The following is a 27833-nucleotide window of genomic DNA, read 5'->3' on the forward strand; positions in this document are numbered from 1 at the left end:
TGATTCTGTCTGTGGTGCCTTTTATATATGGGAGGAGGGCTGTGCCGTTTTCTTGTTCTCTGTCTTGGATTTTAGTGGGGGGTTCTTTTGGATTAGCTTGGTAATCTTATTTGTTTGGAATCCATTGGATGTTAGTACGTTAGTGAGAGTGTCTAGTTCGGGTTTTAGGTGTTGTTCATCAGCTAAGCATTTTGTTCTGGAGATGAGTGTCTTGGCTACGGAGTTGATCTGTGCTGGGTGGTGGTGTGAGAGTGCGTGCAGATAGCGGTTTGTGTGTGTTTTCTTCTGGTAGATGGTGTGCCCTAGGGAGCCATTGGGTTTCTGTAGACTAAGACATCCAGGAAGGAAGTTGGTTATTAACTTCTGTTTCCATGGTGAACTGTATTTTGGGGTGTAGGCTATTGAGGTGTGTGAGGAAGTTGTCAAGTTTTTCTTTCCGTGTGGCCAGATTATGAAGGTGTCGTCTACATATCTGAGCCAGAGTTTGGGTTTGTGATCAGATTTTTCTAGAGCTTGGGTTTCAAAGTGTTCCATGTAGAGTTGGCAATGACAGGTGAGAGGGTGATCCCATGGGTGCTCCTTCTACTTGTTTGTATTTTTGTCCATTATAGATGAAGTATGTGTTGGATAGGCAGTGGTTGGTCAGATCTAGGATGTGCTTGGGGGTTATATTTGTTTTGGATAGCTGTCAAGGCTTCTTTGATTGGCACTTGGGTGAAGAGGATATGACATCAAAGCTCACGAGTAGGTCGCTGGGCTGTAAGTTTTGTTTCTTTATGATCTCTATGAACTGGAATGAGTTTTTACGTGTGAGGTGATGGATTCTGCATAGGGCTGTAGTTGTTTGGCGAGAAATTTGGCTAGGTTTTGTAGAGGTGAGCCTATGGAGCTGACTATGGGTCTGAGTGGGGGTTCCTTCTTTGTGTATCTTGGGAGGCCATAGAGCTTAGGGCATCTGGATGATTTCTCTCTGGGAATGATTCTTTGTTGGATTTCTTCGCTGATGGGGGAGGCTTTTATTTTGGATCTAGTGGTTTTTTCTAGGTAGGTGGTGGGGTCTGTGTTTAGGGGCTTGTATGCAGGGTCTTGGAGTAGGTTGGTTAATTTGGTTTGGTAGTCAGATGTGTTCATAACCACCGTGGCGTTGCCCTTGTCTGCTGGTAGGATTATTATGCTGGTATCTTTTTTCAGGTTAAGTAGTGCTGTCTGTTCCTCTTTGGGTAAGTTGCTTTTGGGTGGCTTGCTGGTGCAGAGGATGTTGGAGATCTCGAGTCTGATTTTGTTAGCGTCATCGGGGTTGATTTTGGTCAGGCTGGTTTCAACTCCGCATATAATGGTTTCGGTGGGGATGTATTTGGGAGTGACTGCAAAGTCCCTAAACCTGCATACAAGCCCCTAAACACAGACCCCACCACCTACCTAGAAAAAACCACTAGATCCAAAATAAAAGCCTCCCCCATCAGCGAAGAAATCCAACAAAGAATCATTCCCAGAGAGAAATCATCCAGATGCCCTAAGCTCTATGGCCTCCCCAAGATACACAAAGAAGGAACCCCACTCAGACCCATAGTCAGCTCCATAGGCTCACCTCTACAAAACCTAGCCAAATTTCTCGCCAAACAACTACAGCCCTATGCAGAATCCATCACCTCACACGTAAAAAACTCATTCCAGTTCATAGAGATCATAAAGAAACAAAACTTACAGCCCAGCGACCTACTCGTGAGCTTTGATGTCATATCCTCTTCACCCAAGTGCCAATCAAAGAAGCCTTGACAGCTATCCAAAACAAATATAACCCCCAAGCACATCCTAGATCTGACCAACCACTGCCTATCCAACACATACTTCATCTATAATGGACAAAAATACAAACAAGTAGAAGGAGCACCCATGGGATCACCCTCTCACCTGTCATTGCCAATCTCTACATGGAACACTTTGAAACCCAAGCTCTAGAAAATCTGATCACAAACCCAAACTCTGGCTCAGATATGTAGACGACACCTTCATAATCTGGCCACACGGGAAAGAAAACTTGACAACTTCCTCACACACCTCAATAGCCTACACCCCAAAATACAGTTCACCATGGAAACAGAAGTTAATAACCAACTTCCTTCCTGGATGTCTTAGTCTACAGAAACCCAATGGCTCCTAGGACACACCATCTACCAGAAGAAAACACACACAAACCGCTATCTGCACGCACTCTCACACCACCACCCAGCACAGATCAACTCCGTAGCCAAGACACTCATCTCCAGAACAAAATGCTTAGCTGATGAACAACACCTAAAACCCGAACTAGACACTCTCACTAACGTACTAACATCCAATGGATTCCAAAGAAATAAGATTACCAAGCTAATCCAAAAAGAACCCCCCACTAAAATCCAAGACAGAGAACAAGAAAACGGCACAGCCCTCCTCCCATATATAAAAGGCACCACAGACAGAATCAGCAAGATCCTCCACAAACACAACATCAAGACAGCATTCTGCACAAACAGAAAAATATCCACCATCCTAAGAAACCCCAAAGACAAAATTGAGTTAGAAAATCAAGGAGTATATGAAATCCCATGCACCACCTGCCCCACCACATACATTGGACAAACCAACAGAAGAATAAGTGCACGATTGAAGAACACAAGAACTCATTCAAAAAGAGGAACTAACTTCTTCCTGGTCCAACACTTTAAAGTCACAGGACATGATATTGACTTTAAAAGACCAGAACTATCGCCAAAACTGAACACTTTAACAACAGAATAATCAGAGAAGCCATTGAGATAGAAAACGCCCACACAGCATGAACAAACGAGATGACACCTCCCGCCTACCAGCCATTTGAAACCCGCCTTATTGACAAACGAGTCCCTAACACGAGGAATGACACCAGACCCACACTCACGAGGTCCACACAGGATGTCATCACCACACATCCACCCAGAAAGCAGACCCAAACCCACACTGATCAGGAAGCACGACCAAGGACCAGAAGCCAGACCGCAGCTGCAACATTAGCCATTTCATACCCTCCAATCCATACATGCAGCAGACTGACACCCACTATGAAGATGTAGCACGACCACAAAGCCAAAAACAGCTATGCAGCTCACCAGCTCAAATCCCCTGCAACACAGACTAAACTGAGCACAACCAAGCCCCCACCAACACAGGACACACCCCAGCCAATCAGAGCACAAAACCACCCCCATCCAATCAGAGCACAGCCAAGCTCCCACCCAATCAGTTCAAACCCCCACTAGCAGTTAAAAGGAAGAAACAGCTGCGATCACACATTGCTCCCAGAAGCACGAAGCTGAAGCCTGAAGATGACGAATGAGACTTCGTCGAAACGTCGCCAAGACACTTCCAATTTTACGTGGGAGAAAACCCGAATAACCAAAGACCTACATACAAACACCCGCGAAAACCTCAGAAAACACACACACACACACACACACACACACACACACATATATATATATATATAAACATATATATATATAAAGACCTATATATATAGGTCTTTGGTGAGGTTTTCTGAGGTTAACCTCAGAAAACATATATATATATATATATATTGTCACAATGGTATATATAAGCATAAGCATGAAATAACTATACGACATATAAGCATATATATAAGTATAAGCATGAAATAATTATACGAGTTGGATACAATCAAGAGGAACATTAGGACAGGAACAGTAGGCAGGTTGGTGCTCTTATGCACGTCCCTTACAGACCTCTTAGGATTATGTCATTCAGATCTTTTTTTTTAAAAAAAGCTTGCATGTTAAGTGAGATAAAATTAAAAGGTAATATAAAGAGCAGCATGCAGCCCTCACTTCAGGCATCCATTCAAAGGATAAAGAATTTTGGAAAGGGTGGGGGGAAACGGACACATTTTTAATGTCTTAAAATCCTTGAAAAAGGAAATGTGTGACTTAGCTTGACAGTCTTCCACGGCTGCTAAGACCGCAAAGCAACAATCCTGTTTTGTTTATCCAACATCAAATAATTTCCTTTTTGCTAGGGCTGCAGCTGTGAGGTTAGTTTTGAAATGCATTCAGTGGGCTCCAATCCCAGGAATGGATTTCAGAATTCCACCCTTATCTCTCTTGTTTTAGTTAGCTCCCGCCACACAACTATTTCTATATGCACAAGAAAAACTGTTGCAAACATGCCACTGTCAACAGTGTTTGCAAACTGACCAAAGGGTGAACGTGCACTTTCAAGTGTAGTCATAGCTTTGTGAAAACGCATAATCATTTTTTTTCCACATTCGTAATGAGCTGGGAGCTAGCTGAGCAAGAGAAAACAGCTTTGGAGCAGGCAGGAGAAACCCAAAAACCAGAAGCTGTTTTTATTGAGGTTCTGGTACACATTCTCCAATAATCTCTACTAAAAAGCAATCCTTTGTACTGCAAAAAGTAATAGATTAAAAGGACTTTCTGGGATTATCATCATGCCTGTTTTTCAATATATAGGGAAGAAGGTGGTTTATCCTGTGAGGTTTTGAGTTTATCTTTCTTGTAAGATGCTAACCTGTGGCTGCTTGAACGCTTACTTGTTGCTTGATTTGTTTTGCTTCTTTTATATTTAAATTGTGAGAGCATTTTCACACAGAAGGATAGCATTTTGATATTAGCTCTTTCTCTCTCCACTGCTCAAGGAAAGAGTCCTGGTTTGATTGTGCAACAGGACAGTCCCAGTTGTGGTGAAAAATTGTTTGGAAACTTTGGGGAACTCCCACTGTTTGAAGAATCAAAAATCTTTAAAGGGAACTATTCCAAGCCCCCTCTCTGAAAATAGTCTAGGGAAAGCTCTTCAGACCAGCAAATGAATGAGAAATGGAGGGGGGGGAATACAGATGTACTTAACTTATGACCATAACTGAGCCTGCCCATTTATGGTCAAAGGCATGATGGTCATAAAGTAGATCATCGTATCTACTTTAAAATAGAATAGAATAGAATAGAATAGAATAGAATAGAATAGAATAGAATAGAATAGAATAGAATAGAATAGAATAGAATAGAATAGAATAGAATTTTTATTGGCCAAGTGTGATTGGACACACAAGGAATTTGTCTTGGTGCATATGCTCTCAGTGTACATAAAAGAAAAGATACCTTCATCAAGGTACAACATTTACAACACAATTGATGGTCAATATATCAATATAAATCATAAGGATTGCCAGCAACAAGTTATAGTCATACAGTCATAAGTGGAAAGAGATTGGTGATGGGAACTATGAGAAGATTAATAGTAGTACAGATTCAGTAAATAGTTTGACAGTGTTGAGGGAATTATTTGTTTAGCAGAGTGATGGCTTTCGGGAAAAAACAGTTCTTGTGTCTAGTTGTTCTGGTGTGCAGTGCTCTATAGCGTCGTTTTGAGGGTAGGAGTTGAAACAGTTTATGTCCAGGATGCGAGGGGTCTGTAAATATTTTCACAGCCCTCTTCTTTATCTGATTGTACAACCTTTTTTTTTATGTTGGTTATAAAACAAATTCTGTGGTTATTGAGCAAACACCATGGTTGTTAAGCAAATCTATTGTCACTATAGAGCTTTTTTTTCCAGGAACTGAAAGTAAACAACCAGTTTCTAGGGGGGGAAAGTGTTGTAAATTAGGGTCATGTGACCATGGGACATCGCGGGCCATTTCCTAAGTGCTCAAAATGAGGTCATATGGGGAAGGCCAAAATCAGCGCTTCAAAACCAGATTATAAGTAGCTGTTGAGGGATTCGTCGTAACTTTGAACGGTTGCAGCATGAGGAATTACCTGTGTAATATTGGCAAAGAAGAATGAAGTACAATAGAATGGCTGGAATCCAGAATAGCAAGCACTCCATGCAGCAAACATTTTGAAGCTTCTTGAAAAAAAAAAAAGAACTTTATTTCGGCTAATGCATGTTCCTCTCATTTGCAGAGTTAATAGGAACACTTGAAAGGGGAAGATTGAGTAGCAATAAATGATGCTTAACTTCTCCAAAGCACCTGAGGGTAGAAAGACAAGAAGCAATAGATGGAAACTAATCAAGGAGAGAAGCAATCTAGAACTAAGGAGAAATTTCCTAACAGTTAGAACAATTAATCAGTGGAACAACTTGCCTCCAGAGGTTGTAAATGCTCCAACACTGGAAGTTTTTAAGAAGAGATTGGACAACCATTTGTCTGAAGTGGTGTAGGGTTTCCCGCCTGGGCAGGGGGTTGGACTAGAAGACCTCCAAGATCCCTTCCAACTCTGTTATTCTATTCTATTTCTATTCTATTTCCTGTCCCTGCATGCATGTTCTCTCTTGCTCTGGATAGAGAATAGAATAGAATAGAATAGAATAGAATAGAATAGAATAGAATAGAATAGAATAGAATAGAATAGAATAGAATAGAATAGAATTCTTTATTGGCCAAGTGTGATTGGACACACAAGGAATTTGTCTTTGATGCATATGCTCTCGTGTACATAAAAAGAAAAGATGCGTTCATCAAGAATTCTAAGGTACAATACTTAATGATAGTCATAGGGTACAAATAAGCAATGAAATCACACTAGGAAACAATCAGTATAAATCGTAAGGATACAGCAACAAGTTACAGTCATACAGTCATAAGTGGGAGGAGATGGGTGATAGGAACGATGAGAAGACTAATAGTAATAGTAATGCAGACTTAGTAAATAGTTTGATAGTGTTGAGGGAATTATTTGTTTAGCAGAGTGATGGCATTCGGGGGAAAACTGTTCTTGTGTCTATAGAATGTGTAGTGCTCTATAGCGTTGTTTTGAGGGTAGGAGTTGAAACAATTTATGTCCAGGATGTGAGGAATCTGTAAATATTTTCGCAGCCCTCTTTTTGACTCGTGCAGTATACAGGTCCTCAATGGAAGGCAGGTTGGTAGTAATTGATTTTTCTGCAGTGAGAGAGACAGAGAGACCAACCTCTGGATTTTGGCGGGGAGTAATGAAAAACTAATCATAGAGGACATTTATATGAGAATGTGGACAGTAAGAGGAAGAGCCCCTCCCTGCCCTCAGACTCACTGTCAAATCAATTCAGAAGAGAAAAGGGATGCAGAAGGAAGAGAACATCAAAGTGGTTCAAAAGTAATATAATTTTATTGCAATTTTAAAAAAAAATATAGAGAACACTCTGTATAAAAACAAATTTAAAGAAAACAAAGTTCACACATTTAACAAATAATATGATCTCTGCTCACTGTTATATAAGTGGGTCAAATTTCTGAAAATGCTTTTATTGATCTTCAGTTGTACAGTGTAGAAACAGCTGCTCTTTTTGAGTTGTCAAAGGAATAACAGAAACCTGGTTTAGAATAATCACAGTCCCTGTGCAGAACACAACAACACTTTCAAACGTTACTGTCTGTTCTGTAATATATTTAACAGATGGGTTTTAAATGTGTCTAAGTCAATTAACTTGGGTATATCTGATTCTATATAGATTTGGGCTGCCTAGTAAAGAGTGTACCCATCTGTCATTTTGTAGTTGGTGTTGCCACTATGCAAGAAAAGCATTAAATTTGCTTTCCCCTGTGACTATCGAAGTGGTTTCCTTGTTGCATAAATTGGTGCTAACGAGCAAATGTTATTTATTCTCTGCTTAAGATAATTGCCAGAATGTACAATGAATGATTTTCTGTTGAGAAGCAAATGGCTGGCGGTGCAATCTTATACTTGTCTATTCAGAGGGTAAAGCCCCACTGATTTACTGCCTGTTCAACATATATAGAATTACAGTTTAATAACAAGAGATGAAAAATAAATAAAATGGGATTTTTATCATAGAATCTGTTTTCTGTAAATTAAGCAAAACTGTCCAGCAGAAATGTTTCTCCTTACTGGTTATAAATCTCTACTCAACATACTTCTGAATTAAATGCACTCCACACTGTTCTTAAGAGGATGAAGCTTCGTGTTAAATAAGAGGAAAGTATTAAAGTAATAGATGTTGATCTGGAGTTTGAGAGACTGCATCGGTTGGTGGGGACTTTCAGAAAAAATATTTTTAGTAGTTTTTGAGTTTTATACCAAAATCCTTCTCATCCAAGAAGGCATTCTCATCCAAGAAGGCATTCTGCTTGGTAATGCTGACATTTTGTTGTTGTTTTTCATACCAACCATGCAAATGGAAGGAAAACAACATTCACGATTTAGATGTCTGTTTTTATCTTGAGGAAGAGGAAGATGACGTTGACTGATTTTTCTTGAAGATAAAGAAGACATGTTGCTTCTCATCCAAAAAGCTTCATCAGTTGTGCAAAACATCATCTTCTTCCTCAAGATAAAAACAGTTCAGTTGCCTTTCAAAAAAACCGCCTTTCAGTCATATTCTAAATCTATGTTTCTAATTTTAAGTGCATTTTAAAATGGCATCCTAAGTCAAAGATTTGTTTTCTGCAAGTAGGTATTTTGTATAATTTATATGGTGCTTTGTAACATAGTTTAAGAAAAGTTATATAAATTGCTTCATGCGTGAAGTGAACCAGTGGAAACACTTGTTGAAACCCACCACTGGCCATATTACTTCTTGATATAGCCGTGGGGGCTTAATCTATATTCAGTTGAGAATGTAGACACAACTAGAATATAGAAATCATAAAGGCCGTTGTATGTATCTCAGACTAGGAATATTACAGTTTGGTAAAAGTGTGTTGATTGCTCCAAATAAGGCTGAGAGTGTTTTTTATGCAAAACCAAAACTTCCACTACAATGGTCCCTATATTGGAGTCAACTAGGGATAAATAATATAATTCTGATTATATAAATGTTTTATATCACACACACCCCGTTATTGGCCTATGCATTGCAAATTGGCCTATGCACAGGTAAATTATTTTATGGCTGAGTTAATAGTATTATAAATAGTAAACACATCATAGAGGTTAATGTAGTCCTTGCTTAGTTGGGGCCAGAATTATAATCACTAAGTGAAGTAGTCATTACATGAAACATGTGACTGCATCACATAGCAAGGGCAGTTACGGTAGTCCTGGTTACAGTCGTTAGATAAGGACCTCCTGCTTCTCCTACCCTGCTGTGCTCATCTCTGCTTCAACTTTTCCACCCACGTGTTGGCCACCCTGATATCCACCCCTACTGCATCCCCATCCCTGGCTTACCTTCACTACCTTCTTCCTCCTGCTAACAACAAGACACATCTGGCTAAAACAGCTGCTGGCCCTTGGTGAAGCCTCTATAGTGCCTTCATGGTGGCATCGGCCAGCTTCACGGAGGCTTCACTAATAGCTACCAGCTGCTTTGGCTGGAAGTGCCTCAATGGTATGGGAGACAGAAGATACTCCTAGGACCAGTAGTGGTGGGCAGTGGCACAGGAGAGCCAAAAGAGAGAGAGAAGAGGGAGATAGGCAAGAGAGGGGTGAAATGCACCTTGCAGTCATAAATGTGGACAGGTTGCCAAGCACCCAGATTTGATCACCTGACCATAACTGTAACTTTGAGCTATGGTAGCACAGTGGTTAAAATGCAGTATTGCAGGCTAACTGCCACAGTCAGGAGTTCGATCCTGACTGGCTCAGAGTTGACTCAGCCTTCCATCCTTCCGACATCAGTAAAATAAGGACCCAGATTAATGTAATATAATATAACAACAGAGTTGGAAGGAACCTTGGAGGCCTTCTAGTCCAACCCCCTGCCCAGCCAGAAAACCCTACACCATCTCAGTCAGATTGCTGGGGGGCGGTATCTGACATTTGTAAATGGCTCAGAAAGTCCTGTAAAGCACCATGGAGCAGTATATAAGTCTAAGTGCTATTGATATTTCAGGACTTTCCATAAATAGCATTCGTTTGCGCCATCATTACTTTGAGTATTCGCTGAACGGATGATCATTAAGTGAGGACTGTCTGTAATCTATCCTGACATTAAACATGGATGAACAATAAACCCAAACATGAATGCAGTGTTTATAAGTGGAGCACTAAACACAAAAGTGGAATCTTGTGTTTATAAAATGCTTCACAAAAACAGAGCTAAGAAACTGATGTGTAACATTCTTGTGATCAATTTTATTGCATAATTTACAGAAACATGAGTTCAGCTGGCCCTGAAGGGAGAAAGAGAATGAGGGAATGTGAAGGATTGATTGATTCGCTGGTGTATTATATACAAGGAACAACTGCAGATCGTAAACCAGACGATAAGGTAACTTTTCCAAACCAGTGAAATCTCTAGGATTAAGATAGAGCGCATTTCTTTCTGGCACAGTCTCCAAAGTGGGTTAATATTCACCCCCCTCTTATAAATCATCTAATGACTTTATGATGTGAGTTTTGTGGACATTCTGATGTTTTAAAAGTCCTTGAAAATCTAGCTGTTTTCTCAGGCTTTGAGGTCGGGTGACCGCTGAATCACTGTCCTTATTCTGATTTTCTCCTCTGGACGTCCATGAACAGTTTCTTAATTTTTATTATTTCTTGCTTTTAAAGGGTAAACTGCCCAGAGTTGTTTGGAATCAGGCAGCTGCTGAAATATATGAATAATAAATACATCTCCAGCTATAAAATTCTTAGCCCCATGTTAATATAATCTGCTGAAAACAACTTGCTTGAGATTACCCAAAAACACCCCTACAAAGCGGAAACACAACATATGCTAAAATACTACCAGAGATCTACAACTTTGCATCCTCCAGATGCTGCTCTCATGTTCCCAGCCATAGAGGTTGGTAATGGTGGGAGTTGTTCTGCAACATGTCTTGATGGTGCAAAATGGAAGAAGTATGGAGAGTCTTATCAAACCTAGACTTTCGGCTGGGCTTGTGCACTCCAGTGTTGTCTTCGCTTTCTTTCCCTAAATTAAAAGGTTTAGAAGACTTGATTAAGTATAAGGCATCCATCATCCTCCAGCTCTAAAACAATAGAAACTGAAATAGGTTAAGCTTTGACTTAATAGATTTAACTTAACTAAATTTAAGGTTTGAACAAGTAAAATTTAATACTTTAAATTCAATCCTAACTGTCTGACAGATCGTTCAAGTATGAAATAAATTAAAATTTCTCTTCTTTTATTAGTTGCTCTAACTTGTGTGATCTGAACACACAACTCCATTCATTCATTCATACATTCATTCATTCCAGAACTCTGTTGTTTACCTGATAAGGAATTAGAGCTGATTTGAAAATTTGCAATACTGCTGCTATCCACAGTCTAGGAAGAACTATAAAATAAGGCCAATGATTATTTGAATGCTTGAATCTACAGTACATTCCAGATTCCCCCCCCCCCCATTACTTACACAGTCAGAGTAATGTATTTGTTCATTTTTTCCAGGCTACAGAGAATTGTGTGTGCATTCTTCATAATCTTTCTTACCAGTTAGAGGCTGAACTCCCTAATAATTATGCTGAGAAACTTTATGTGCCAAAAAGGGATGATCCATCCAGGAACAACATTGGATGTTTTGGAACAAAGAGCAGGAAAGCAAAGCAGGTAACAGAGATGTAAGGAGGGAACAACAGTGTTGCAATAGGCAGCCCAATATCTCTGAGAAACCTTTGTCTGAAAATCACACTTGTCCATCTTACTGTATCTTACTGGGAATGCTGGGGATTTTAATCTTAATAGAGATGACGGGCAATATTTTGAAGGTTGACTGATGTAGAATATATAAGTAATATGGAAATATACTGAGTGAAAAAGATCTGTTAAACCTGAAACAATATTCATAAAATAAAGATAAGTAGCCCTGGGCAGGGAAAAAATCTGAAAAGTACAGATGGGGATTATTTTGATGGGCAGATGGATGCATTCATGCATGCATCCATGTTGTACCATCAAATTTTCATTGACTCTTAGCAGTTACATAGACAGACCTTCTCCAGGATTAAATATATTTATTAGGACTAAACCAGAATGCTATAGAACAGGGGTCTCCAACCTTGGCAACTTTAAGACTTGTGGACTTCAACTCCCAGAATCCCTCAGCCAGCAAAGCATGAATTCTGGGAGTTGCAGTCCACAAGTCTTAAAAGTTGCCAAGGTTGGAGACCCCTGCTAGAGAAAACTTGCTAATCTTATAGAACAATTCATCATGTCCAGTGGTATAAAATTAAGGTATGTAATTGTGGCCACATTTGTAAGATTTCAAGACAAATTTGTTAATCTAGTTTTTCAGATGTCTCCTCACCCCAGAGTGTTCTGTGGATCTAACAATTATTTAAGATTATAAAGAGGGAGCCAGAGTATCTAACAGAGAGGTTTTAAATCATATAAAACCAGACACGTCACTGGAAGCTGAAATCTTAAGACTATGTCTAATTTACTTTGGCCATGATATGCGTGTGAATTCATTAAGGAAGGCAATGTTACTAGGAATGGTTAGTGGACAGAGAAGAAGGAGCAAGCAAAGAACACACTGGCTTGATAACATCATAACTGATGCAAAGTTAAGCATACAATTGAAAGAAGCAGTACATGATGGGGTAGCATGGAGAGCACTCGCTTATAAAGTCACCAAGAGTCGGGCACAACTAAATGGTTAAAAACACAACCTAAAGATAGATATAGATATAGCCATTAGATTTGAATTTCTTTCCTCTTTAAAGTATACTGTGTTTTGGATGAAAATAAAACTGGTCGTCCCCAATAATCATGAGTAATCAGCAGATGCAGCAATAATTTCTTTTCCCTGGTTGTTCTTAATGATCAGTCTGCTGAAATAGGGGTTACAGAGGGTTTAAAGGTAAAGGTTCCCCTCGCACATACGTGCCAGTCGTTCCTGACTCTAGGGGGTGGTGCTCATCTCCGTTTCCAAGCCGAAGAGCCAGCGCTGTCTGAAGACGTCTCCATGGTCATGTGGCTGGCATGAATAAACGCCAAAGGTGCACGGAACGCTGTTACCTTCCCACCAAAGGTGGTCCCTATTTTTCTACTTGCATTTTTTACGTGCTTTCGAACTACTAGGTTGGCAGAAGCTGGGATAAGTAACGGGAGCTCAGCCCATTACGCGGCACTAGGGATTCGAACCGCTGAACTCCCAACCTTTCGATCGAAAAGCTCAGTGTCTTAGCCACTTACCTTTACAGAGGGTTTATGCACTATTAAACCCAAACAATGATTTACACATAGGCATTCATCAAAATTTAGGACTGTTGGTCTTTGTATTTTACTAGCTACCATTAAGGAGCTAGACGAGCTGTATTGCAAACAGATTTTGATTCTTTCTCACTTCATTTCTAAAATATTAATCTGTTTGACTTTTTAGAAGCAACATGATACACCTCTGCCGGAAGAAAAGAGTAATCCCAGAGGCGTTGAAAAGCTCTGGCATTCCACACTGATCAGGATATATTTGTCCCTAATAGCAGAAAGCACTAGAAACTTCACTCAAGAGGCATCTCTGGGCGCTCTGCAGAACCTCACTGCTGGCAGTGGACCAGTAAGTATCTGAAAAGGAAATGGATGTGGCTGGTATTAATACTGTTATTTTACTGTTGTTTCTCTTGGATAAGCTCAAAGCAGCACATAGAGGGGAAAAAAAACTTATAATGGAGCCATAGAGAATAGAACAGAATGATTAAACCAGTATAACATTAATCTGGTCAGCAATAAAGGCAGAGGTGGTATTCAGCCGGTTCTGACCAGTTTTGGAGAACCGATAGCGGAAACTTTGAGTAGTTCGGAGAACCAGCAAAAACCACTTTTGGTTGCTCCCCCACCCCCTCACCTATTCGTTGCCGCCCGAGTCCCAGCTGATCGACTGGGTCTTCTTTTGTTGCCCTGCACAGGACAACGTAGCTGGAAAACAGGTTAGTGGGGTGGGGAGGGAATGGTGATTTTACAGTATCCTTCCCCTGGAGTGAGGTGGGAATGGAGATTTTACAGTATCCTTCCCCTGGAGTGAGGTGGGAATGGAGATTTTATAGTATCCTTCCCCTGGAGTGAGGTGGGAATGGAGATTTTATAGTATCCTTCCCCTGGAGTGGGGTGGGGAGGGAATGGAGATTTTACAGTATCCTTCCCCTGGAGTGAGGTGGGAATGGAGATTTTACAGTATCCTTCCCCTGGAGTGAGGTGGGAATGGAGATTTTACAGTATCCTTCCCCTGGAGTGAGGTGGGAATGGAGATTTTACAGTATCCTTCCCCTGAAGTGGGATGGGAATGGAGATTTTACAGTATCCTTCCCCTGGAGTGGGGTGGGAATGGAGATTTTACAGTATCCTTCCCCTGGAGTGGGGTGGGAATGGAGATTTTGCAGTATCCTCCTCCTGCCATGCCCACCAAGCCACGCCCACAGAACCAGTAGTAAAAAAATTTGAATCCCACCACTGAATAAAGGCCTGGATAAGACTAAGTGACATTTACAAATTGTCCCTTTGGTACCTAGTCTCATTTTATTTTTATATTTGAGAGGGGTCAACTATGGAGAAGAGACTACAAAGGAAGAGCTGGTCTCTAGTTGCTGTTTGTCTTTTAATTGTTAAGAATGTCTAGGGAACATTGATGCCTACCTTTGTAACAAAGATAGCTGATTTATTTCATTTTGAGGTGCTCCTAGGTAAGGAAGATGGAAAAGGAAAGGATAGAATTCATTTTATTTGGGAAGCATAAAATTAACCATGGTCCAGTAGCTAGCATAGTGAGGAGGGGAAGCAACATAACCAACAGGCTAGCCTTCTGAAAGGAAGACTAAGAGAATAAGGGAAGAGTTTGTAACTAAATGAAGTTAACAGGACATCTTAAAAAGGACCACCAGCCCCAAAATTTGCTGTACCAAGTTGGGTCTCACCTATTCTTATTTCACCATACTTCCGTAATTTGAGTACGGCCTTCTGTATCTTTCAGCAGTAGCAGAAACTTGTGATGCTTCTTCAGTCTAGACATTACTAACAACAACACCATTTTTGAAAAAGCATAAATTGACAAAGCACCATCCTCTTGGAAAAGCACTTTGTATAATTGGGGTGCTGCTTGGTGGGTGCTTTTATTCTTTATTTTCCTTTTAAAAACAAAACCACTTTAAGGGAATTCCTGTACAACTCTAGGTCTGGGTTAAGATCTTCAAGGACATTTCTAGATCTGTTCTCCTAGCATCCCTTCCTTTCTAAGGAAACCATCAGTATCACCTGCCACAAAATTCTGATCTTCTTTGGAGGTGGGGACATTTTCTTAATATTTGAAATGCCTTTGTTTGGGGACTGACAATAATAACAATCCTCTTTCTGGAAGAAAATTATGCACTGTACAAAAGATTCTGTGATATGGAGTGGGTGAATTCCCTAAGTCTAAAAGCTGTATGTGTTTCCTGACAGATGCCGTTTGGGGTGGCTCATATCATTGTCAAGAAAGTCAATGGCCTCCCAAATCTTCAAAGCATGCTACATGTGACCAACGTAAGCGTCAGGAAAACAGCAGTCTCCCTACTCAGGAACTTGTCTCGTAACACCTTGCTGCAAAATGAAATAGGTAAATACACAGTCCTAATGAAGGTTATTTGCATGGGTTTTAATTGCATGATAGGATGTTAATGATGGATGTTAATTATGGGTCGCACGCATGCCCACACCCAGAATTCAATGCGCCCCAACCCCCCACGCATGCACGTGTGACCCCCTCCCCTGCGCTCCCCCTGTTTTTGGCATGCAGTGGCACGGTAGTCCCATTTTTCATCTTCCCCAGGCTCCAAAGGCTTTCTAGGAGCCTGAGGAGGGCAAAAAAAGTTCTTCCCCACCCACCCAGAGGCCCTCTTGAAGTTGGAAACAGCCCATTTGCCGACTTCCGGTGGGACCAGAAGGCCCGTTCTTCGCCCTCCCCAGGCTCCAGAGCCTTTCTAGGAGCCTGGGGAGGGCGAAAACGGCCTTCCCCACCCCGGAAACAACCCGTTTGCTGATATGTAATAGTTAGCCACAAGACACTATTTTAGTTGCTTGGGAATCAGAATTAGAGAGGTATGATGGTATCCACTAGTTTTTGCCAAATTTTGAATCTCTAGATGTGTTGAGGGCCCAAATTGTAGAAGATTTGCAGCTGTTTGAAATGTTGGGATTTTGCAAGCCCTACAAAATTTGGAGGGCTTCAGATTATGGAAGATAATCTGCAGGCCAATGCTGTTATCCAACTACATGCCTACCCATAAATCCCAACATTTTCATGGAGTATATTTGCAGGGGGGGGAAATTGTAAAATTTTTCATTAGAACTAAACATTGTACCCTTTAGTTAGATACAAGCATATTTTTAAGAACGTGTGACGGGTATATTTAAACTTTAGAATAAGGGCACATCTTGATTATTTTTCAGCCAGAGTACTATTGCCAGAATTGATTGCCATGCTGCCAAATTACATCCCAACATCTGATGTGGACAATGAGATTGCGGCTTCTGTTTGCTATGCTTTGTACAACCTGACTCAAAACAATTCCTCAAGCGCTCGGCTTCTCTTGAACAATGATGGCATTTCAAAGATTATGAATATCAGCACAAATGACAAGTAGGTATCCATTCCTAAAGTAAATATCTATAATACTTAAAGTTTGCAGCAAAAAGTTGCATGAAGGAGATAATTTTTTTCTGTTCTTGTTTTTTTAAAACATATTTAAAGGGAGTCTGAAAATACATATTTTTATGGCCTCTGATCTCTTCTGCCTGTCCTTTTCCTATGCCTTTCATTTGGATCTTTTATTTTCCTTACTAGGTTTTTTTTTTTATTGAAACTCTGTGAAACATTTTGTTCTTTTCTTTTTAAAAAAATTTTTTTTATTAATTCAATTTTAAAAACAATGGACATAATTTGACATCTCTAGTTTCTAACATTTCCATCTTAATTCAAGTTAATACATAATATATTCCTCAATCTGTATACAAATTTACATATATATCTTACTTCATTACATGTCAAATATACAACGTAATTCCTCTTAAACAACTATATCCATATCCTATAAACCTATATCTCACTCACTCTTATTTTTGAGTTCCAAAGTGAGTTTGTCCATTTCTGCACAATTGAAGATTTTACATAACACATTTTCAATTTCATGCTGGTACAATGCTGAACTACTTTAAATGTTCTTTTTCTTTTTTTTTTTTACTATTTTTCTCAGCAAAAGTGGTAGAGCTGCCTCAATCCTCTTGTATTCCTTGTGGTCTCATACTGATCTCCACAATGCTTACAAAAAGGTAAGCTAACAGACAAGATGGGAATCTTTTGAAAATGCTTTACAAACCTTTGGGTTACTTTTCTGGGTCCCTGTTAAAAAAATACACATTCTGACCAACTTAAACAAAGCCTTTTCAATCTAAAGCAGGGCTCTCCAACCTTGGCAACTTTAAGCCTGGAGGACTTCAACTCCCAGAATCCCCAGCCAGCAAAGCTGGGGGATTCTGGGAGTTGAAGTCCACCAGGCTTAAATTTGCCAAGGTTGGAGAGCCCTGATCTAAAGACCTGACTCATGCAACGTTTTATTTTTCCTCCTTGGTATCAGTTTTCTTCGTTTTTAAATGAATGTCATACTTTGAATTATTTTTGTTATTCGAAATATTTTAATACTGAACCCTAATTAACCCTGTTAGAGATTTGGAATTGTTAATTAAGATGGAAATTCATGTACTTTTGTAAGGTTTGCCATGGTGCTATGCTCACCGTAGAAAATGCTTTTGTGAATAGAGTACGCAAAGCATTTTTTCAACTGGGCTGCGCTTAGCTGTAAAAGTCTTAGGGTCGGTCTCAAAAATGGAATGATCAAATTGTTACAATAGCAGGGGCGTGGTGGCTCAGTGGCTAAGACGCTGAGCTTGTCGATCAAAAGGTCGGCAGTTCAGCAGTTCAAATCTCTAGTGCTGCCTAACGGGGTGAGCTCCCCGTGAGCTTCTGCCAACCTAGCAGTTCGAAAGCATGTAAAAAATGCAAGTAGAAAAATAGGGACCACCTTTGGTGGGAAGGTAACAGCGTTCCGTGCGCCTTTGGCATTTAGTCATGCTGGCCACATGACCACAGAGACGTCTTCAGACAGGCTCTTCGGCTTTGAAATGGAGATGAGCACCACCCCCTAGAGTCGGGAACAACTAGCACATATGTGCAAGGGGAACCTTTACCTAATGTGACCAAAAGGGAAACCCATTAAATACACAACAGGGAAGTAATTCCATCAAATGTGTTTAATTTCAATTAAGTGTGAATGAAACTGAAAAGGAAATTTTGATTTGCCTTTGACTAATTTTAGAATGTAGCCTCCAGCATACCAATCAAAAACTAATTGCGGCAACTAATTGGCTCAACAGAGACTGCAGGTTCCTGCTTTATTTGCAACATTCAGTTTGTTTATGTCAAGGGCAACAAGCCCATTTAAATTAATAGAAATTTTCCACATATGTAAATACAATATACACCATCAATCGGTGTCAAATTAAACGTAATTTTAATTGCATGATTAACTTCTATGTTTACTTTTTTATGTAATACTACAGAAGGTTGTTTTCATAGGAATCACAATGCATTCCTCCCTACCTTGTCACAATCCTGACAAATACATACATTTATATAGAATAGATAGAATAGAATAGAATTTTTTATTGGCCAAGTGTGATATATTTGTTTATGATCACGATAACAATCTAGGCTAGTTGTCTCACATGTGGTACTCCCAAAAGTATTGAAACTGCAGGTCTCCAAATTACTAGGCAGCGTGACTAACAAATAGAGGCCAACAGTTGATCTACACCCTCCTGAGTCTAATTTAAGTGTCTTTCAGATCCACACTAATTTAAATCAATTAAATCAACCTCAATCCAATCTTAGGAAAAAATGAATTGATATTCTTTCTAGGCTCCCAAAGTAGCTTCAATAGGATGTACATCTCATTCTTAATATATGTTTAATAATTTACCTTTATGTTTTCAGTGAGAATTTACCTCTGTGTTCCTGGAATTGTAGTTAACTATATTCCATTTCCTTTTAATTTTTTTTATTTTTACTTTAAAGGCTGGATATAAGAAAACGGATTTCATCAACAATCGAACATTAAGAGCCTATAATTTACTGAGAGACTGAAAACCTGGACAGGTCTTAAAGATCTTTGTGGAAAAACAATACAGACATGTTAGCATCATTCACTCAGTACCAAGAACTGAGAAAAAGTGAAAGAGTGTTTTATATTTACAACTGGTGTCTGGAATAAAGTGTTGATTCCCATATTATCTGCCATTATAGCCATGCTTATTGTTCTTCTTAAAATCAGAACTCATCTATAAACATAATGAATTCCAAGCTGAAGCCTAACAAATAATTTTAATATCAAGCCTGAAACTGACAACCATTGCACACATTATACTCGGTCAGTTTGGGGGCAATTGTCCACATCAATGTCTTCATTTTGTATTATGGGAAAGTAATAACCAAAGATGGGATGTGGGAATTCTTGCTGAAGTCTTGTGTTAGTTTTCTTTTTGCTAAACTTATTATAGTGAGTGGGTGCTTCATGCAAAACTGCTTCTTATTTGCAGATATTTTATGAATGTGCAGACTTTTGTATAAACTGCTTTTGAATAATATTTTCCCAGGTTGTAATATTTCAGTATAATCCTGCAGGTGTGGTTACTGGGTTTTTTTTTAACTGAAGTATTGTTGAAGATATTTTTAAAATTCCTTAAACCCTGAATTTATCAGTGCAGGAGACTTTTCAAAGTTTGTTGTGTCAAATTTGTTCAAACAATGCCAAGTTGCTACCTTAGAGCGTGGTCTCTTTTATGATCATTTTGACCAGAAGAACCAAATGTTTCTAATAGTTTTAACTATAACATTTATTGGGAATGGGCATCTGCTGTGTGTGTGTCTGTGCGCACGTGTGTGGGTGTGTTTGTGTGTGCACACGAGAGAGAGAGAGAGAGATCATTTGTGATGCTGTCATATAAAAGATGCAATTAATGCATATTGCATAATTAGCATCATTTGCATCATTATGTCACTTAGGTAAGATGGGTGGTGTAGAAATTTAATAAAGACTATAAATAAATAAATAAACTTTGTCACGGTACACATAACTCTTGCCCGACAACTATCGACTATGGAAATAGCATTTATTTAGGAAATGTGTTTATTTACCATAGGAAAATTTATATTGCCACCTATTCACACATGGCGACTCAAGGTGGTGTACTAGAATATAAAAACCTCATATAAAAAACAATAAAACTAATAAAAGAACCATATAATAAATTAATAAAAGATATAGAAGGATCTTGACAGACTTGAACATTGGGCGCTATCTAACAAAACGAAATTCAATGGTGAAAAAAGTAAGGTTCTACACTTAGACAAAAACAAAATGCACAGGTACAATACATGTGGTACCTTGCTCAATAATAGTAACTGTGAGAGGGATCTTGGAGTCCTAGTGGACAATCATTTAAATATGAGCCAGCAGTGTGCAGCAGCTGCCAAAACAGCCAACACAGTTCTAAGCTGCATAAACGGATAAAATCAAGATCACATGAAGTGTTACTACACTGTAATGCTGTGGTAAGGCCACACTTGGAATACTGCATTCACTTTTGGTCATCATGATGTAAAAAAGATGTGGAGACTCTAGAAAGAATGCAGAGAAGAGCAACAAAAATTGTTAGGGGACTGGAGGCTAAAACATATAAAGTGTTGTGACTCGTCCTCCCTCCTCTCCTTAGCCGGGCCCCTCCCGTCTCCAACCGGGCCTTTTATCAGACTCAGAGTCTGATACTGAAGATGAACGGCCTGTCATGCCTCCAGCCCCCGGCCCTGGCCCCATGCCCGGAGAGGATTCCAGGAAGCACTCATGTAGTGTGTGTTCCTTTGGCTCAGCCTTCAGAGCAGGAAGCCAGCCAGGTGCTAGAATTACTCGGCCCTACTCCCTCTGACCCCTCCCTTTCCCAGAAGCTGACAGCAGATCCAGCTGAAGACAATTCAGGGTGGGAGGGCCCTTGCTTCCGGAGATCTGAGAGGCGACGCCAGCAGAAGGAGCGGTGCGGCAGGTCTGGATAAATGCTGAGTCATGGAGCCACACCCCACAGCCTATATAAAGGACCTGCTTTTGGCATTCCAACCTTGAGTCAAGCAAAGTCTTATCTAGTTTGCTGATATCGGACTCTTTTGCTGAAGTCACAACTTGGACTCCTGCCTGCTCTGATAAACCTCGAAGGAACTTGGCAAGCTGCAAAGGCTTTGTTGCCAAGTTTGTTACGGACTTCCTTGACACTTCCGTTCATCGGAGTGGGAGTGGGACACGACATAAAGAACAGTTGCTGGAACTGGGTATGCCTAGTTTAATGAAAAGAAGGATTAGGGGAGACATGATAGCAGTGCTCCAATATCTCAGGGGTTGCCACAAAGAAGAGGGAGTCAAGCTATTCTCCAAAGCACCTGAGGGTAGAACAAGAAGCAGTGGGTGGAAACTAATCAAGGAGAGAAGCAACTTAGAACTACGGAGAAATTTCCTGACAGAACAATTATTAAGTGAAACAACTTTGCCTGCAGAAGTTGTGAATGCTACAACACTGGAAGTTTTTAAGAATATGTTGGATAACCATTTGTCTGAAGTGGTGTAGGGTTTCCTGCCTAAGCAGAGGGTTGGAAGGTCCCTTCCAACTCTGTTATTCTATGTAAAATAACCCCCAGCCCCGGCAACCACACATCGCATGAGCCATTTAATGGGCTCCATCCCGTTCTGCATTCCCCAGGCCCACTGGCAAAACCAGGTCTTCAGCGCCTTCCGGAAGAGTGTTAGTGTGGGGTCCATCCTAATTTCTGGGGGAAAGATGTTCCAGAGAGGGAGCCGCCACGGAGAAGGGCTTTCTTCTGGGTCACACCAGGTGTACCTCCCTAGGGGATGCTTTGCACACATACTAAGTTGAGGACTGGTGATGTCCTCCCTTAGTTGTCCTAAATACTTGTGAGATGGACTGTGTGGGCCAATTTCTCTTTCGCCAAAGCAACAGGCAAGACTCTGCTCCATTTACAAGTTCAGACACATGGAAAGATAGTATAGGCATGTGACGATACTGTGGGTCTGCACTGCATGTAATAGCAAAGGTGAAAGACTCCAGATTACCTGACAAGAGCGCTGAATAATAGTAGCACATGTTAAGAGTGGCTTAATTATTTATATTACTCACACAGTCATAAAACGCCCTTGTTTATTGCTTAAATTAAATTTACAAATTAAAGTAAATGTATATGCTGCTCGGTCTCTTTAACAGCTCAGTGCAATTTGTTTCATGTGGCTGGTGAGAAATAGGATCCGTCCCTCTCCACTGAGATGTCTTTACAATCGTTTTTTAGGAATACGTGCACAGGAGATATTTATTTAGCCTTCCCACACCCATCTCAACAATGCATTCTTTCTAGGAGAAGCTAAGAGGGTGTGACCTTCTTGGTGTGAAATTCTATTTATTGTTGAACACTCCTGGTTGTGAAAGGCAGAGAGGATATGTCAAATCCATTCAGACTTTCCAACTGCCGATCCTTTTCGGTGTAATGTTTTTTTACTTTAGTCTCTGCAGTGATTTTAACACAGCATCCGATCTAGGCGGACCTAGAAACCAAACACAACCTGCAAGATACACGACAGGGAAGCCTTTCTGAAAAATAAAACTTGGTTTGTTTGGGTTCAGTCCCTGCCTGGTGTTCCAAATACATCCTCGTATTTATTCCTGCATTGTAGATTTAGGTGTGTAGTTAAAAATACGGAATGATTCCACATGCGATTATAAAAATAAAATTCTGTAATCTTATTACCCCATACAAGAAATCATTTTGGCCCGCAAAAGTGAGCTTGCTGCCACCATCAGCACATTCTTTAAAAAACAGCTAATACTAATATGGATATTGTAGCTCAGGAAGCTGAATTGCTCATCAGGGGTCCAGATAAGGCTGATCCCAGCTCCCATCATCCCTCTATTTGGGCTGATTGAGAATGATAGGATTTGTAGCCCAATAATATCCAAGCCATTTGGAAGTACTTAAAGCACCCCCCAGTTTTCTCGGACCTGAATCGTTTTTGAGAAGAAATTGTACAACTAGCAATAGAACTTAGACTTGTATACCACTTCACGGTGCTTTACAGCCCTCTCTAAGCAGTTTACAGAGTCAGCCTATTGCCCCCAACAATTGGTCCTCATTTTACCAATCTTGGAAGGCTGAGTCAACCCTGAGCCTGGTGAGATTCAAATTACCAAATTGCAGGCAGCCAGCAGTCACCAAAAGTAGCCTGCAGTACTGCATTCTAACCACTGCACCCAGTGGTGAGATTCAAGTAATTTAACAACCGGTTCTCTGCACTAATGATTTCTTCCAACAACCAGTTTGCCAAACCGCTCAGAAAGTTAACAACCGGTTCTCCCAAAGTGGTGCGAACTGGCTGAATCCCATCACTGACTGCGCCACCGCAGCTCAAATCAATCATAACTCATTGGAAATGCCAAAATCAGAAAACAGGGTGTCAGCTCAAATCAATCATAACTCATTGGAAATGCCAAAATCAGAAAATAGGGGTGTAAACTGACGACGGGAGCTTTGCTGCAAACAGAAGCATATTAGCAGTATGGTGTTAGAAATCAGGATTGAGAGGTGCCAGGTCATTTAGGTGGAGGCCGAGAGCTTCCAGCATTCAAGATCCCAGCTGAGTGCATCCTGATGTTGGAATAAATTCTTGATGACCAATTTTTTAAAGATGAGCTGGAAGAAGATGAGCAGTTTTCCTGACAATGTCAGGAAAGGGGTTTGCTATTGCTTGGGATGATAGGACAGAATGGAGAGGGGAGCTAGATATTTTATCTTTCAGTCTTGGGGTTGGTTGCTGATAGTTTTCCGTCCAATATAGAACCAAGTGTTTATTTGTTTCTGAAATCTCACGGACATGTAGGTCCTATGGTGTATTTAAAACCGAATTGCAGCTGTTATTGGAAAGCTTGACTCAAACTAAAATCCTGCTTTGCCCCACAGTCTTCGGATACAACTAGAAACTCTGTTCCTCTTTAAGCTTAACTGTGTTCATAATTATCCCTTTGCTGTTGGGTTTATGACCGTGTAATCATTAAGTAGATGACTCTATTTGAGAAGGGCAGGGCATGCTCAGTCCTTGTTAGAAATGCAGATTATCTTTGCAGGACACTTGCTTTTCTTTCATTCTCTACTAAAAGGATCATTTAAAGCATTGGTGGGAAAATAATTTAATAACCGGTTTGCCCAGGGTCAGGTTGGTTGTCGTAGGAGGCGTGGCCCAACCTGACCCTGGGCGAACCGGTTGTTAAAATATCCCACACACACACACTCTATCAAAGTGGATCCTGGGCGCTGCACTGTGCTGCAAGGGAGAAACAGGCAACGGAGTGGCCGGCACAAAGGAAGGAGGTGGAGCAGGGAGAAGAAAGAAGGAAAACAGCCTTCTCCTTCCCTCATGCTGGCCACTCTGTTGCCCATTTCTCCATTGCACTGCAGTGCCCAGTATCCATTTTGATAGAGGGGAGGTGGGTAATTTAACAACTGGTTCCTGCAGACCAGTGCGAACCAGCTGAATCCCACCACTGAATTAAAGGGAAGGTATTAGAAGGCTTAATGATTTTTGGACACCATACCAGGGACTTGGTTGCTCAGTTAACATTGTGGGGAAGAATTCCCTTGTTAAGGTCTCTAGCAAAATATCCCAAGAGATGTGAGCATGAAAACATATAGCTCCTATCTACACCTTCATGTCAGAACATATTAAATGTGCATTTAGGTTACATTTCAGCAGATTTGGGCAGCCCTGTTACAGCTTTACAAACTGAAAGATAAACAAGCGTTTTTCCTTATTCATGTAGACCCCTTATTCATGTAGAAATGTAGACCCCTTATTCATGTAGCTGCTGCATTGAAACATATGAACATATTCCATGACGTTAAAATATGGTTTATTATTTATTTGAATGCTCTTAATGGTAATTTTGTGATTGGGTGAAACATAAACATCTTGAATTTCCACATGCCTGTTCCTGATATAGTAAAAAGCACACAATTAGCCTCCAAACCCCTTTTTTTTATTTTAATGGCTGTGAATTCCTTTCATTCACAGCACATGCTGAATCGCCAAGAGTTTATAAACAGCCCAACAGAAGTCTACCACAGTCCTTCGGATAAGGCTGGTAAACACCCACCTTTATCGTCTTTGACACAATGCCAAAGACCTAATTGGCAATTATCTTGGCACGGCCACATGGAAACACAGAGTCAAAAATGGAGCTTCAAAGTACAAACCAACGCCACAACATAGCTTCCTGCAAAGGTGCTGTGTCCCACTCCTCCGCTGACGGCCGGGTCAGGGAAATCCGAATCAGGCTTGCCTCTGCAGCTCTGCCCAAAGTCCTAGCAAAGTCCTCAGAGCAGGCAGGAGACCAGTAAGTGACTTCAGCAAGATAAGTTCGACTTTGCCTGACTCAGAGACTGCCAGAAAGCAGATCCTTTATATAGGCCATGGGGTGTGGCTCCATGACTCAGCACTCATTAAGGCCTGCCCTTCCTTCCTTCTGTTGCCTCCGCCTATCCAATCTTCTGATGCGAGGGTCACTCCAATCAGCTGTTGGAAGTAAACTTTCCTCAGGCTCACATGCTGTGGAGGAGGGGGACGGGTCTAGCTGCTCCGTTTGCCTGAGCATGGAGCCAGGGCTGGGGCCAGGGGATGCTCCCTCCTCTGCAGCCTGCTTGGGCATGGAGCCAGGGCTGGGACCGGGAGGTGCCCCCTCCTCTGCAGCTTGTCTGGGCATGGAGCCAGGACTGGGGCCGGGAGGCATACATTCCTCCGTGTTCGGGAGCAGATAAGCAGACCCTGGCTGCGGTGAGAGCGGACAAGACACAACAAAAGGCCTATGTGCCTTTGCTCTTCCTTTATGTCTTATGGGAGGGGCCAATCATCACCAAGCCTTACTCCCAAGTCGTCCCTTTTGTTTTAACTGTTCTTGCCTTCTGGCAGCTCTGCGCATGCGCGCACTAGGAACAGGTTCCCTCTGTTCCTCTGCCTCTCTGATGTCCAACTCTGGAGGTTCCAGAGTCCGCACATAATTCCCAGATGGCCCTGGCCCCATCTCTGCCTCTGACACAGAGCCCTCGTCTGAGCCTTCCCAGACTCCAGGCCTGGCCCATGTTCCTCCCCAGCCTTCTCACTGTCCAACTCTGCTGCCAGCTCTGCAGGCTGCTGGCAGACCGCAACAATGCCAGAAACTGAACGTGCAGCTTTTCAAGTCAACAACAGTGTCTGCAGCAGCTTCAATTTAAAAAGATCAGAAGAGATCAGAAGAAAAACAGGGCAATACAAGGCAAGGAAAGAGCAGGGGCAGCTTTGGCGAAACCAGGAAGACGGGAGTGATAACTGGAACAATGTTGTGGGATAGAGAGGATCTGACAAAAATAGGACAGTCACCGTGAGTTTTGTCAAAAGGGCTGAAGAGAGAACAATGTTGAGGAGCTGCAAGTAATCAGTGAGTTGACCAGTAGCATATATTAGTAGTTCTTTGGAGTAGCCCTCAGGCTCAAGGAGATTCAGTGGATGTTATGCCTTATTAAGCCTTGCTTAGAAGAGGATGTTAACAGTAACAGAGTTGGAAGGGACCTTGCAGGTCATCCAGTCCAACCCCTTGCTCACGCAGGAGATCTGTACTAGGAATTCAAACCGCCAAACTGAGAACTTTTCTGATCGATAAGCTCAGTGTCTTAGCCACTGAGCCACCTATGTGACAAGAATCTGCCCTTTCTGCAAAGACTGATGAGCCTTGGATTCCCACTGAGTAGAAGTGAGTACAATGTCTGCACTGATGTCCTTGAGGTCATTACTATGTCTCTCACATCCCAGCTTTAAAAATTTGGATGGCCGCTACTTGGCAGCAAAGACTCGTAGAAAACTCTTTGCTGTAATGTCATCATTTCTGGATTTTATTTTATTTTTTGCAGTCTTGACCTGGTTGCCCTGATACTCTTGCTGAGCCTGGATCCTGAGGGTTAAGTCTAGCATTAAGAGATACAAAGAAAACAGTGTCTGGTTTGAATCTTAGGGAAAAGTCATGATCTCAATACATTCCTTAACTTACAACAGTTCATTTAGTGACTGTTCAAAGTTATGACGACACTGGAAAAATAGACTCGTGACCATTTTTCACACAACTGTTGTAGCTCCGGCCCCCGGGCCTGGCCTCCTGGAGCTGAATGACTCAGATAGTGAGGAGGAGGAGCTGGCAAGGCCTCCTTCCCCCCCCCGGACCCTCCTCCTCCCTGGCACCGTCCCAGATTCCAGCTGCAGGCCAGGAGGAGGAGGAGGAGGAGCTGACAAGGCCTCTTTCCCCTGACCCCTCCTCCTCCCTGGCAACGCCCCAAGAACCAGCTGCTGAGGATCAATCTTGGCTAGATGCGAAACAGCGACGCCGAGATAAGCGTGCGCAGCAGAGGAAAAGGTGGGGCAGGCCCAGGGAGTGCTGAGTCATGGAGCCACACCTCACAGGAGATAAAAGCAGGAAGAGTGCTCCCTAGGCCCTTGTGTCGGACAAAGTTACGGACTACTGGTTCTTTGACTGCTTTGGACTGAAGGCTGGAATTTCTTGTGAGTACTTTAGATCATCCTGCAGACTCCTGGTTGCCCTGGCAACGGTCTGTCGGCATGCTGCTTCTTGATAAGGACTTGGCTGGCACATGAAGGAATGTTGCCAGAACTTTTTGTTGCCAGAAGAAACCCGGCCAAGTGTAAATAAATTGCTGGCAGACAGCCTTGGCTGGAGTGTTGCTTTTGGGAAAGAAGGGAGGGGACAGAACAACAACCTTTGCAGCATCCCCATGGGCATGTGATCAAAA

General features: G+C 41.4%; 1 protein-coding gene across 1 annotated transcript in view; it reads left to right on the forward strand.

Annotated features, from left to right (window-relative positions):
• PKP2 (plakophilin 2) overlaps positions 1–19867 on the forward strand; it is a 75379-nt gene extending 55512 nt beyond the window's left edge. Inside the window, exons 7-13 of the mRNA XM_058191045.1 lie at positions 10084–10201; positions 11330–11488; positions 13263–13436; positions 15311–15464; positions 16298–16487; positions 17101–17176; positions 18978–19867. Coding sequence (XP_058047028.1) covers positions 10084–10201; positions 11330–11488; positions 13263–13436; positions 15311–15464; positions 16298–16487; positions 17101–17176; positions 18978–19046 — 940 coding nt within the window. The 3' untranslated portion in view covers positions 19047–19867. The remainder of the gene's footprint in view (positions 1–10083; positions 10202–11329; positions 11489–13262; positions 13437–15310; positions 15465–16297; positions 16488–17100; positions 17177–18977) is intronic.
• The last annotated feature ends 7966 nt before the right edge of the window (positions 19868–27833 follow it).

The sequence above is a fragment of the Ahaetulla prasina genome, chromosome 7 (assembly GCF_028640845.1).
Source record: "Ahaetulla prasina isolate Xishuangbanna chromosome 7, ASM2864084v1, whole genome shotgun sequence".
NCBI lineage: Eukaryota > Metazoa > Chordata > Lepidosauria > Squamata > Colubridae > Ahaetulla > Ahaetulla prasina.